Source organism: Moschus berezovskii, chromosome 1 (genome assembly GCF_049115385.1).
Source record: "Moschus berezovskii isolate FMDL1 chromosome 1, NW_MosBer_1.0, whole genome shotgun sequence".
In the NCBI taxonomy this organism is placed as follows: domain Eukaryota; kingdom Metazoa; phylum Chordata; class Mammalia; order Artiodactyla; family Moschidae; genus Moschus; species Moschus berezovskii.
This window is the reverse complement of record NC_142460.1, coordinates 103,998,949-104,011,926: the sequence shown is the minus strand read 5'-3', so window position 1 is coordinate 104,011,926 and position 12,978 is coordinate 103,998,949. Positions and strand designations below refer to the sequence as shown.

Sequence of the window (12,978 nt, the reverse complement as noted above, 5' to 3'; positions counted from 1 at the left end):
GTCCCTCAGTCGTGTCCAACCCTTAGCGACCCCACGGACTGTAGCCTACCAGGCTCCTCCATCCATGGGATTTTCCAGGCAAGAGTACTGGAGTGGCTTGCCACTGCCTAGCTGCCAGCAAATATAAGCTGCATCCTCTAACTTCAATTTTATTAGAATAAGGGTGATATTTTTGTTCCCAGATACTGATTCTTGTCTTACTTCTCAACTGCTTCAGAACTCAGTGTAAGAGGAGGAATGCTATTTATTGAGTCCTTCAGATATCTCAACAAGACCTCCTCTGTATTTCATAATATCACAGAAAAAGAAAGATGATGTGCTTAGTGATTTGGCAATGTTCAGAGTGAATGAATGAACAAAGGAGCAAATAAATGTTATAGCTGTTATGGACTGAATGTTTGTGTCCACCCAAAATTCATATGTTGAAATCCTATCTTTCAATGTGATAGTATTAGGAGGTGGGGCATTTGGGAAGTAATTGGGTCATGAGTGTGGAGCCCCCATAAATGGGACTGGTGCCCTTATAAGAGACAAAGGAGAAATAATCTCTCTTCACCATGTAAGGACACAGCAAAAAGCAGCCATCTATAAAGCAGGAAGAGGGCCCTCTCCAGAACATAACTGTGCTGGCACCCTGATCTCTGCATTCTAGCTTCCAGAACTGTAAGAAATAAATAGTTGCTGTTTAAACCATCCAGCCTGTGGCATATTTGTTACAGCAGCCCAAGGTGACCAAGACAATGGTAGAAAGAGAATATCACATCTACTGAAGAATTATATTTTAACCAAAGGAACTTTCATCAACCTTATTTCTGGGTTTTCCAACATTCTGGGATGGAAAATTAATTCTTAAAAAAAAATACTTTTACTGAGTTATGACTGATATACAAAAAGCTATACATATTTTAATGTAAGCAATGTACACAACTTGATGAGTATGGAAATAAGCATGCTCTGTCAAACCATCACCACAGTCTATTCCATAACATATCCATCATGCTCAAAAGTTTGTTAATAATGCTTTTTGTGGAGAGCCATCCTATACATTCTAAAAAGTTTAGCTACATCCCTAGCCTTTACTCATTAGATGGGAAGCAACCACCTGGTTGTGACTGTCAAAAATGTCTCCAGACACAGCCAAGTATCTCCTAGGTAGCAAAATCATGCACTGGTGAAAACCACTGCCTTAATCTGACTTGTCAGTGAAGAAAGCCAAAGTGCAACTGACTACCTCTTGAAAGAGCAAATACAGAATCACAGTTTACAATGGCCAGAGAGGTCATTAGAGCTCAGCTGGTCCAACATTCTGAATTTTCAGATAAGAAAATTCAGTTAAGGAAATATTAATATTTATTACCAGTCATTCATTGAAGCAGAAGCTCTTACTTTTAAAATCAGCAACCTTGTCAATAAAAATGCAAATATAAGCATAACCCAGTCATTTCTTGTTTTTCCCTCCTGAAAACATTAATCAGTAATTATTTCTGGAGCCATGACATAGCACTTTAAAATACGTGAAATACATTTCCTCCTTGTAATACCTATAAGAAGTCCTCAGAAGCTATGCCCACAACTAAAGGTAAAAACCATGGTTCTTACCATATGTACCACCAAAAATAAATAAGTGAAGACACAAAAGAGTGGACATTGACAGCGCAGAAATGAAGGAACTAAAATGTTAATTAAAGGTACAGAACCTAACATGTATTACTTGGCAGAGAAACAGGTAGGTTTATTAATATAATCTTGCCTTCTCCAATCAATCTTCCACAGTAAGCTTTCTCAAGAAGACCCTTCTAAAATACAAATCTGATGCTGTTTCTCTTAGCCTGGCTTTAAATCCTTCAATGGTTCACAATATCCATCATCCTCAAGATAAAAACAAAATGTCCTACAATGGTATGCCTTCCATGATCTTGTTCCTGCCCACCTCTCCAGCCTCATTTCCTTTCCCTCTCCCATACAGACCCTACATTCTAGCCATTTCCATGAACCTATGTTTCATAAGAAGAGTAAAAGTGAGATCAATACAACTGTGCATAATATTTGTTTACAAACCCATCCTTCAGTTGTCAGGTCCAATGTCACTTCCTCAGGGACCACTGCCCCAACCCCTACTCTAATAAATGTTCTCATAGCACCTTAAACCTCTCCTTCACTGCTTTTATCACAGTCACAGCATTTGCAATTATGTATGTGACTATTTTATTCATCTTTCTCCACACAGACTGTAAGGGCCATTAGGACAGGAAGTGTGTGTTTTCATGCTCACGTACGTCCCCAGTGGAGGTACTACATATGCCTGGCATAAAGCAGATGCTCAATAAGTATCTGTCAAATAAATGAATGTTCTTTTACATCTAACAAGTCTTTTCACAGTGCTATCTCCAATCTGTAAAGACCCTCCTTTCCTTACCTGGTCAGTTCCTGTTTTCCTTTAAAACTCAGTTCAGTATCCCTCACCCTGGAAGTCTTCCCTGATCCCTAAGTCTAAGTTAGATACTCCTTTTCTGTGCTCTCACAGCATCCTGGATATATTTTCATATGGCATATACACTGAACGGTAGTTTTCCATTTATCGGACTCTCCCAATAAGGGTTGTGTCTATCATCTGTATATGCTCTGTAGGTACCACAAGTGCCTAACACAGAGGGGCATTCAGTAAAGGTTTCAGTGCATACAGATGTGCATATACTGCATTTAATTACATAGGTTCACAACTGTCTGCACAAACCTCTACTTAGTGAAAACATTATAGGGATAAAATAAAGCTGGAAATAAACACTGACATTTCAATTACATTGAAGGTCTTCACAAAGGACTGTGACTTAACAAAATTGCTTTTAAAAAAATGTTACTTCTTCTTGGTGTGCTTTAATAACAAAATTTTAAAACCCGTATCAGAACACTATATAAAATCTAAAAAAACAATTTAAAATAATAAATCAGTTCTGCCTGGGCGCGTCCACCAGAGTGGATGGTGGGAGTCCTGAACCGCGCTATGGAGGCGTCCAGTGAGCCCCAGTTGGATGCCAAGTCCAAGGTCACCAACCAGCTCATAGATTTTCAGTGGAAGCTGGGTATGGCTGTGAGCTCCGACAGTTGCAGATCTCTCAAGTATCCTTATGTTGCAGTGGTGCTCAAAGTGGCAGACCATTCAGGCCAAGTGAAGAACAAGTCCTTTGAAATGACAATCCCACAGTTTCAGAATTTCTACAGACAATTCAAGGAAATTGCTGCAGTTATTGAAACTGTGTGAAAATTGATTCTAAACCGAAAATAATCTAAAATCACGGACTTCACTTTCTGCAACAAAGCTGCTTAAGGATCGAATGATATTTATTGAATGAAAATTATACTTTTGGTTTTCCACTTTTTAAAATAATAATAAAAAAATCAGACAAACAAACAAATAAATAAATAAATAAAATAATAAATCAGTTCTAAGAAAATAGGAAAGTTGAATGTTGTACTCGGTGCAAGTTGAGTCATAATGATATTATCTCAAGAACCACTCTACCATGTTATTTCATTATTGAAAGGATACTTTAACTTAAGAATTTGCCAGAAAATGACTTTATCCCTTTTACAGATGATGGTAATGACTTCTGTAAATTTCTCTTAGGTCCTTATATTGAAAAGAAGAGTTAGTTGCTAAAGCAACCTCATTTTTCTTAACACATCTATCCCTCCAGACTTTGGAAACATTAAATGTTCTTCCAATGACTCTTTAATGGACATAATTAAAACAATATAAAGATGGAAGCTTTTGTTACTTGGCTGCTTCTATCACAGCTCATAAATGACTACACATTTGCCCTACTTACAAGTCACTCTCTCCTAAACCCAGAACAACCAAAGCTTTCAAGAAACCAATAAAAGGTCAATAGCCAGGTGACTCTCCTTTTCTCTATCTACAACTTTATTTAAAATGCAGTAAAATGAAAACTGGTAGAGAGAGAGGACACGGATAGGACCTAAAAGAAGAGTGATGGGGAGAGGAGAGAAGTGTCTTCTTCAAAAAACCACCCAAAGACAACCCCTTTCCTAGTGGCTCAGATGGTAAAGAATCTGACTGCGATGCAGGAGACTCTCAATGCATTGAGACATGAACTCAACCCCAGGGTCAAGAAGATCCCCTAGAGAAGGAAACTGCAACCCACTCCAGTATTCTTGCCTGGAGAATTCCATGTACAAAGGACCTGCCCAGCTGCAATCCATGGGGTCACAAAGAATCAGGACACGACTGAGCGACTTTTACTTTCATGACTCCTAGCCAATCACCCCTCCACAGCCTCTCTCCCAAGCACCCTCCATTCTCCTCCTCTTCGGCTGTGAGAAGAGGAGAGAAAGAGACTAAAAGCCTCTTAGCAACACAGACCCACTCTGTTGCTGCTGCCACTTGGCCTTGCCTGAAGACATCTCACTACTTGCAGAAGCAGCCACTTTCTCAGCTCCCCTCTGCCTGCACCTCCTCCTCCTCTATTCCCCCCCGCCCTTTATTACCCTTTGTGTCATCCTCCACAGCTCCAGGGAAGACACTCAAAAGTGGGGAGCAGAAAAGATGCTTATTGAGGATATCAGTTCCTGTGTGTGGGAAGTAGAGACTGAAGGTTATATGGTTTACAGACAAGATCCCTAAAAAAAGACACTCAAGGACCAAGGACATAAACACCCAAGGCCAAGAGCACAGAATATCTTCCTTCACCAACTCATAGAACCGTGATACTCCTCTAATTTCGTCAAACACAGAGGAACGACCACCTTGACAGAAGTTCACAGAGGATGTCAACAACGTTTTGTAGCAGTCAGAAAGGCAATCAGAGCATAGCAGGTATAAACAGAGACAAGGCAAAGGAGGACATGAGCTCACCTCTTCTTATGAAAACACCATAGTAACAACCAACTGTAAACAACTATTGACCAAAAAAATGCTGCCGCTGCTGCTGCTAAGTCACTTCAGTCGTGTCCAACTCCGTGCGACCCCACAGATGGAAGCCCACCAGGCTCCCCCGTCCCTGGGATTCTCCAGGCAAGAACACTGGAGTGGGTTGCCATTTCCTTCTCCAATGTGTGAAAGTGGAAAGTGAAAACTGAAAGTGAAGTTGCTCAGTTGTGTCTGACCCTTAGCGACCCCACGGACTGCAGCCCACCAGGCTCCTCCATCCATGGGACACCCTACATCCAAGACAAAGAGGAAGCCACACCGAGACAAAGGAGGGGCTCAAATGCGATAAAATCAAATCCCATACCTGCTAGACGCAATACTCAAAATGGAAAATAACTATATCACAGATGCTCTCCAGCAGGAGTAAAAGTTCAGAGCCCAACATCAAACTCCCTAGCCTAGGGGGTCTGGCATTTGGAGAAGCCCTCAGGGTATCTGGCTTTGAAGGCCAGCAAGATTTGATGCCAGGAACTCATAGGACTGGGGGATATAGAAACCCTACTTGTGGAGGGAGCACACTAGGTGTCATACACTCCAGTACCCAGGGAAAAAAGCAATAATCTCATGAGAGCCTGGGCCAGACCTACCTGCTAGTACTGGAGGGTCTCCTGCAGAGGCAGGCAGTGGCTGCGGCTCTCTGTGGGAACAAAGACACTGGCAGCAGTAATTCTGGGGAGTGCTCATTGGTGTGAACTCTCCTGGAAGCCACCATCTTCTCACCAAGACCTCATCCCACCCAAGAGACCACAGGCTCCAGCACTGGGGTGCCTCAGGCCAAATAACCAACAGGGCAGGAACACAGCCCCATCTATCAGCAGACAGGCTGCTAAAAGTCTTCCTGAGCACATGGCTGCCTGCTAACCACACCCCTTGACACGGCCCTGCCCATCAGAGGGGCAAGACCCAGCTCTACTGACCAGTGGGCAGGAACTAGTCACTCCCCAGGAAGCCTGCACCAGCCTCTTACACAGTCTCATCCACTAGGGAACTGACAGCAGAAACGAGCTACAACCCAGCAGAACGGAAACTGGGTTACACAAAATGAGATGGCAGAGGGCTCTGTTTCAGATGAAGGAGTACGGTAAAATTGCAGAAGATCAACTAAGTGAAGTAGAGACAGGCAATCTATCCCAAGAAAGGGGATAGAAAAACTTAAAGAACAGAGAGATGAAGAATACAGTAACTGAAATGAAAAGTAAACTGGAAGGAATCAATAGCAGAAATGAGGCAGAATGGGTAAGTCAGCTGGAAAATAGCAAGGTGGAAATCACTGCCATGAAACAAAAAAAAGAATGAAAAGAAATGAGGACAGCCTAAGAGACCTCTGAAACAACATTAAACACACCAACATTCACATTATAGTGGTACCAGAAAAGAGAGAGAGAGACAGGACCTGAGAAAACATTTGAAGAGATAATAGCTGAAAAAGTCCCTAATATGGCAAAGGAAAGCAAGTCCAAGAAGCACAGAGAGTCGCAGGTACGATAAACCCAAGGAAGAAGAAGAAAACTATTAGAGCTTATTAATGAATGTGGTAAAGCTGCAGGATATAAAATTAATACACAGAAACCTCTTGCAGTCCTATACACTAACAACAAAAGGTGTAGTGGAGAAATTAAAGAAACAATCCCATTTACCATCACATCAAAAAGAATAAAATACCTAGAAATAAACCTACCTAAAAGACTTGTATTCTGAAAACTATGGGCTTCCCTGGTGGCTCAGATGGTAAAGAATCTGCAAAATGCTGGTGAAAGAAATCAAAGATGACACAAATAGGTAGAAAGAATTAATCCTGTTCTTGAATTGGAAGAATCAATATTGTCAGAATAACTGTACTACCCAAGGCAATTCACACTCAATGCAATGTCTATAAAATTACCAATGGTATTTTTCACAGAACTAAAAACACATATTTTAACCTGTATGGAGACACAAAAGACCCTGAACAGCCAAAGCAATCTTAAGAAAGAAAAACAGAGCTGGAAGAATCAAGCTCCCTGACTTCAGACTATACTACAAAGCTACAGCCATCAAAACAGTATGGTATTGGCACAAAAAAAGAGAAACACAGATCAATAGAACAGGATAGGAAGCACAGAAATAAACCCACACATCCATGGTCATTAATCTATGACAAGGTAGGCAAGACTACAACATAGAAAAGACAATCTCTTCAATAAATGGTGCTGGGAAAACTGAACAGGTCCATGTAAAAGAATGAAATTAGAACCATTCAAAAAATAAACTCACAATGGATTAAAGTTAGCTAAGTATAAGCCCAGATACTATAAAACTCTTAGAGAAAAACATATGCAGAACACTCTTTGACTAAATCACAGCAATATCTTTTTTGACCTGTGTCCTAAGAGTAACAGAAATAAAACCAAAAATAAACAAATGGAACCTAATTAAACTCAAATACTTCTGCACAGCAAAGGAAATCATAAACAAAACAAAAAGACAACCTACAGAATGCAAGAAAATATTTGCAAAGGATGCAACTGACAAGGGATTAATCTTCAAAATTTATCAATAGCTCATGCAGCTCAATATCAAAAAAATAAAAAACCCATTTGAAAAACAAGCAGAAGACTTAGAGACATTTCTCCAAAGAAGATATACAGATGGCTAAAGGCACATGAAAAGATGCTTAACACTGCTAATTAGTACAGAGATGCAAATCAAGACTACAATTAGGTATCACCTCACACATAGACAGCCATCATTAAAAAGTCTACAAACAATAAATGCTGAGGAGCATGTGGTGACAAGGGAACCCTCCTATACTGCTGATGGGAATGCATACCCACTTGGAGAACAGTATGGAGGTTCCTTATAAAACTAAACATAGAACTACCATATGACCCAGAAATCCTATTCCTGGGCAGACAACTGGAGAAAAAATACAGTTCAAAAGGATACATGCCTCTCTATGTTCACCACTACTCTGTTTACAATAATCAAGACATGAAAGCAATCTATATGTCCACTGATAGGTGAATGGATAACGAAGATTTGGTACATATATACAACGGACTATTCAGTTCAGTTGCTCAGTCAACTCTTTGTGACCCCATGGACTGCAGTACATCAGGCCTCCCTGTCCATCACCAACTCCCGGAGTCCACCAAAACCCATGTCCATTGAGTCGGTGATGCCATCCAACCATCTCATCCTCTGTGGTCCCCTTTTCCTCCTGCCTTCAATCTTTCCCAGCAACAGGGTGTTTTCAAATGAGTCAGCTCTTCCTACCAGGTGGCCAAAGTATTGGAGTTTCAGCTTCAGCATCAGTCCTTCCAGTGAATATTCAGGACTGATTTCCTTTAGGATGGACTGATTGGATCTCCTTGCAGTCCAAGGGACTCTCAAGGGTCTTCTCCAACACCACAGTTCAAAAGCATCAATTCTTTGGCGCTCAGTTTTCTTTATAGTCCAGCTCTCACATCCATACATGACTACTGGAAAAACCATAGCCTTGACTAGACAGACTTTTGTTGGCAAAGTAATGTCTGCTTTTTAATATGCTGTCTATTACTCGGCCATTAAAAAGAATGAAATTGCACCATTTGCAGCAAGTGGACCTAGATATTATCACACTAAATGAAGTCAAGACAAAGACAAATACCATATGATATCACTTACATGGGAAATCTAAAAAAAAATCACACAAATGAACATATTTACAAAACAAAGGAGACTCACAGACTTCAAGAACAAACCTATTGTTACCAGAGGCAATGCAAAAGGTGACAGGTAACTCTGGAGTCTGGAATTGGCATATACACACTGCTATATTTAAAACAGATAACCAAGGACTTACTGTACAGCACAGGGAACTCTGTTCAATATTCTGTAACAACTTAAATGAGAAAAGAATTTGAAAATGAGCAGATACATATATATGAATAACTGCATCACTTTGCTGTACACCTGAAGCTAACACAACACTCCAATATAAAATAACTACACTCCAATATAAAATAAAAATTTTTTTAGAAAAGAGTAATGGGAACAGATTCAGCTTCAAATCTGGAAAACCCACGGCCAGATCACTTTCTTACTGGAAAACAGCAAGAACTGGATTACACTAATTGAGAAATGTTTTTTCAATTTCTTTCCTGTATCTGATTTGATTCATGAGATAAAAATACTCTTTAGGAAACTGTCTTGTTCTAGTTTCTACTTAACACATGTAGCCCATGCTCTCCACTCGAACTCCCTGACCTGAGGTAAAACCCCACAGGCCAACATCCAGTCCAATTACTGTCTCATGGGCCTTTAGACTTTAACTTGCAATCTCTTGAGTTCCCTCCGGCATAAAGAAATTTGCATTTCCTGTCTTCAAACATGGTCATGCATGAAAAACTTTTTTCTCGCTGCTATATTTAACCCAAAATGTATCCATGTTTGCAGCAGGAGAAGGACATTCCTGTATTTTCTTACTCCATTATCTACCAGAGAAGTTTCTTATTGTGATAAGTTACTCTTTAATACATCATCTTTAACATTATAAGTCCTCACTAAAGTCCCTCAAAAATAAAAAGTATTACTTACTTTCTAAACAGACTTTGTCCCTCTTCCCACCAACAATGCTTATTGATCCTAATGACTGACTGGTGATACACTGGCTCTAACATCTAGTTTACTACCACTTTGCTAGTCATGACAGATCAAACAGTGTACCATATTTTAGTAACTAAAAAGGCATGTTTAAGTGATTATGAAGTTTTGAGGTAGGCTTTCAATTAATCCAATGCTGAATTTAAAAGTACATCGCTAATCTATTTTTAGTTTTCTGTCTTTGTATCTTCATTTTTCAGAAGTTTGGTACTTTTAGAAAAATGAAGCTAAGTTTCATAAATGTCTTCTAAAGATCCTATAGTAGGTCACAGAACACTAACATTACTAAAGGTTACTTGAGAGACATGACAGCTAATTGGCAAAGGGTAATTCAGCAAGTATAAATACATCTCTGCCTAATGGATAATATATACAATGGGAAAAGTGTACCTATATATGGTCATGTAACACCCAGAAAGAGCAAGGTTTTGAAAAAGTATTCATTCATTCAATAAACATATATTATATATCATTGTATTACTGAATGTTAAACATTCAGTGTAAAACAGATTCCTTTACTTACACAACATTGGCATTCCAGTGGGAGAAGGAAGAGAATATAGTAAACAAACAGACATCCAAAGCAAATACACAGACTGTGATTAGAAAGGAAAAAAAGCATGATGCTGTTACAAAGAATAGAGAGGGCCTACTCGAGACAGGATTGTCAGGAAAGGCGTCTGTGAAGAGATGGTATGTAAAAGGGATGGCATGAAGGAAAAGAAGGGTGTGTGTTATATTACAAGCTTACAGCACAGGAGGCTGGAGGGAGGAGAGATGGTAGGACGCCATGTGGTGTGAGAATATTCAAGGCAGAGACAATAGCAAGAACAATGGCTTATAGCAAGAAAGAATGTTCTATGAGTCCTGATCGGAATTCAGGCTAGTCTGATGTGAGAATAATGAAGAGGGAGAGTGCAATGAGATATGTGAGGCTGGAGAAGTAACCAAGATCATATAGCACAATCAAAAAGTTACAATGTCTGGACTACATAAAAAAGCAAGGCCCAACAATAGGCTGCCTATAAAACACCCACTTTAAATATTTAGACATAAACTAGTCAAAAGTAAAAAGATAAAAGAAACTATATTATACAAAAGTTAACCAAAAGGAAACTGAGTGACTATAACATCAAAGTAGATTTCAGTACAGGGACTATTACCAAGGATAAAGAGGGATATTACATAAAAGGGCCAACTGACTAAGACATAATAACCCTAAATATTTAAGCCTAACATTAGAGCTTCAAAATACACGAAGGAAAATCAAATCTCTCCAAACTGATCTACAAATTCAATGCAAATGTAATTCGAATCCCAGAAGACTTGCTTTCTTTTATAAATCGAGAAGTCGATTCTAAAATGTGTATTTATCAACAGTTTTGAAAAAGAAGATTTCAAGACTTAGAATAAAACCATAGTAATTAAGACAGTGTGGTGCTGGTGAAAGGACAGACACAGATCAATGGAACAGAATACTGAGTTTAGCATCCTTACAGTCAAAGATTTCCAATAAAGACACCAGGGCAATTCAATGGAGGAAGGACAGTTTTCAATGAAAGGCACTGACACAACTGAATATCCATACGTTTCAAAAAAAACGAATCTCAACTAATACCCAACACTATATACAAAAACTAACTTGAAATGTAGGAGCCAACTAAACACGAAACTTATACAGTAAAACTTCTAGAAGAATATATAGGAGGTAATCTTTGTGATCTTGGAATAGGCAAAGATTTCTTAAATAGAACACAAAAGCATGGACCATAAAAAATGAAAGTTTAACTAGATGTCATCAAAATTTAAAACTCCTTTCTACATACTATAAGAAAATCCACAGATTAGGAGAACAATCTGCAAACACGTACTTGACAAGGAGTTGGAGTTGAATCCATAATATATAAAGAACTCTCACAACCTAACTGCAAAAAACATACAACAAATAACTGAGCAAACTGTTTGATCAGATTACAGACAGCAAATAAGTATATGAGATGATGTTCAGTATCACTGGTTATTAGAGAAATCACATTAAAGCTACAATGAGATACTACTATACCCATATTGAAATGGACTGTTGTTTCAAGTTGACAATACCATGTGCGGACAAGGATGTAGGACAACAGGCATACTCATTCATTGATAGTGTGAATGCAAAAGGTCCGTCTAGTCAAGGCTATGGTTTTTCCCGTGGTCATGTATGGATGTGAGAGTTGGACTGTGAAGAAAGCTGAGGGCTGAAGAATCGATGCTTTTGAACTGTGGTGTTGGAGAAGACTCTTGAGAGTCCCTTGGACTGCAAGGAGATCCAACCAGTCCATTCTAAAGGAGATCAATCCTGGGTGTTCATTGGAAGGACTGATGCTAAAGCTGAAACTCCAATACTTTGGCCACCTCATGCGACGAGTTGACTCACTGGAAAAGAGTCTGATGCTGGGAGGGATTGGGGGTGGGAGGAGACAGGGACGACAGAGAATGAGATGGCTGGATGGCATCACCGACTCGATGGACATGAGTTTAAGTGAATTCTGGGAGTTGGTGATGGAGAGGGAGGCCTAGCGTGCTGTGATTCATGGGGTCGCAAAGAGTCAGACACGACTGAGCGACTGAACTGAACTCTGGAAACGTTTGGCAATTTTTTAGAAAATTAAACATATACAACCCAACAATCCTATTCCCAGATATTTACTGAACAGAAATAAAAATATGCATCTCCACCGCAACATGCATTCAAATGTTTATAGAAACTTTATTCTTCACTGTCAAAACCTGGAAACAACCCAAGTGTCCAACAACTGATGAACAAACTGGTACATTCATACAATGGAATACGAAACTGCAATAAAAAGGAACAAATTACTGATACACTCAACAGCATGGATGAAACTTAAGAGCATTATGTTAAGTGGAAGAAGCTACACACTACATAATTCCATTTATATAACATTCTGGAATATTATAAAAACTATAGTAAAAAGGTTGCATATTGTATGATTCCATTTATAAAACATTCTGGAAAAGCATAACTATAAGGAGCAAAACAGATTAAAGGTTGCTTTAGGGTTGGGGGAGAGATAACAAGGGGGCTTGAGGAAAACTTTGGGGGTATTGAAAATATTTACACCTTGGTGTGGTGATGTTTATACAACTATATATGTTTAAATTTCATAGATGGGTATACATAAAAATGTGTGAATTTTACTGAGTTACCCTTCAATGAACCTGACTTTCTAAAAAGGAAAAGAAAGCACGGATCATGGTAAGCAGAAAAGGATGCCACCGAAAAAAGTGAAGGTTAAAAATGATAAATATCTTACAATTCTATAATGCTCAACTTTTAAAAACAGTTTCTTACAAATTTTTTTCCTTTAAAACCACTCTTTAACTTAATTTCCTGAATTTAA

The 12,978-nt window shown here is 39.1% G+C and overlaps 2 protein-coding genes across 2 annotated transcripts in view; one reads left to right on the top strand and one right to left on the bottom strand.

Moving 5' to 3' along the window:
• C1H3orf70 (chromosome 1 C3orf70 homolog) overlaps positions 1 to 12,978 on the bottom strand; it is a 109,700-nt gene that overhangs the window by 52,041 nt on the left and 44,681 nt on the right. The gene's annotated exons all lie outside the window — the stretch shown is intronic.
• LOC129545076 (COMM domain-containing protein 6) lies at positions 2,961 to 3,401 on the top strand. Its single transcript, XM_055408879.2, has one exon. It carries the CDS (start codon positions 2,978 to 2,980, stop codon positions 3,257 to 3,259), a length of 282 nt encoding a protein of 93 aa, XP_055264854.1. The 5' UTR covers positions 2,961 to 2,977; the 3' UTR covers positions 3,260 to 3,401.

Coding starts and splice junctions, on each gene's coding strand:
- LOC129545076 (XM_055408879.2), top strand. CDS start 2,978: ATGGTGGGAGTCCTGAACCGCGCTATGGAGGCGTCCAGTGAGCCCCAG.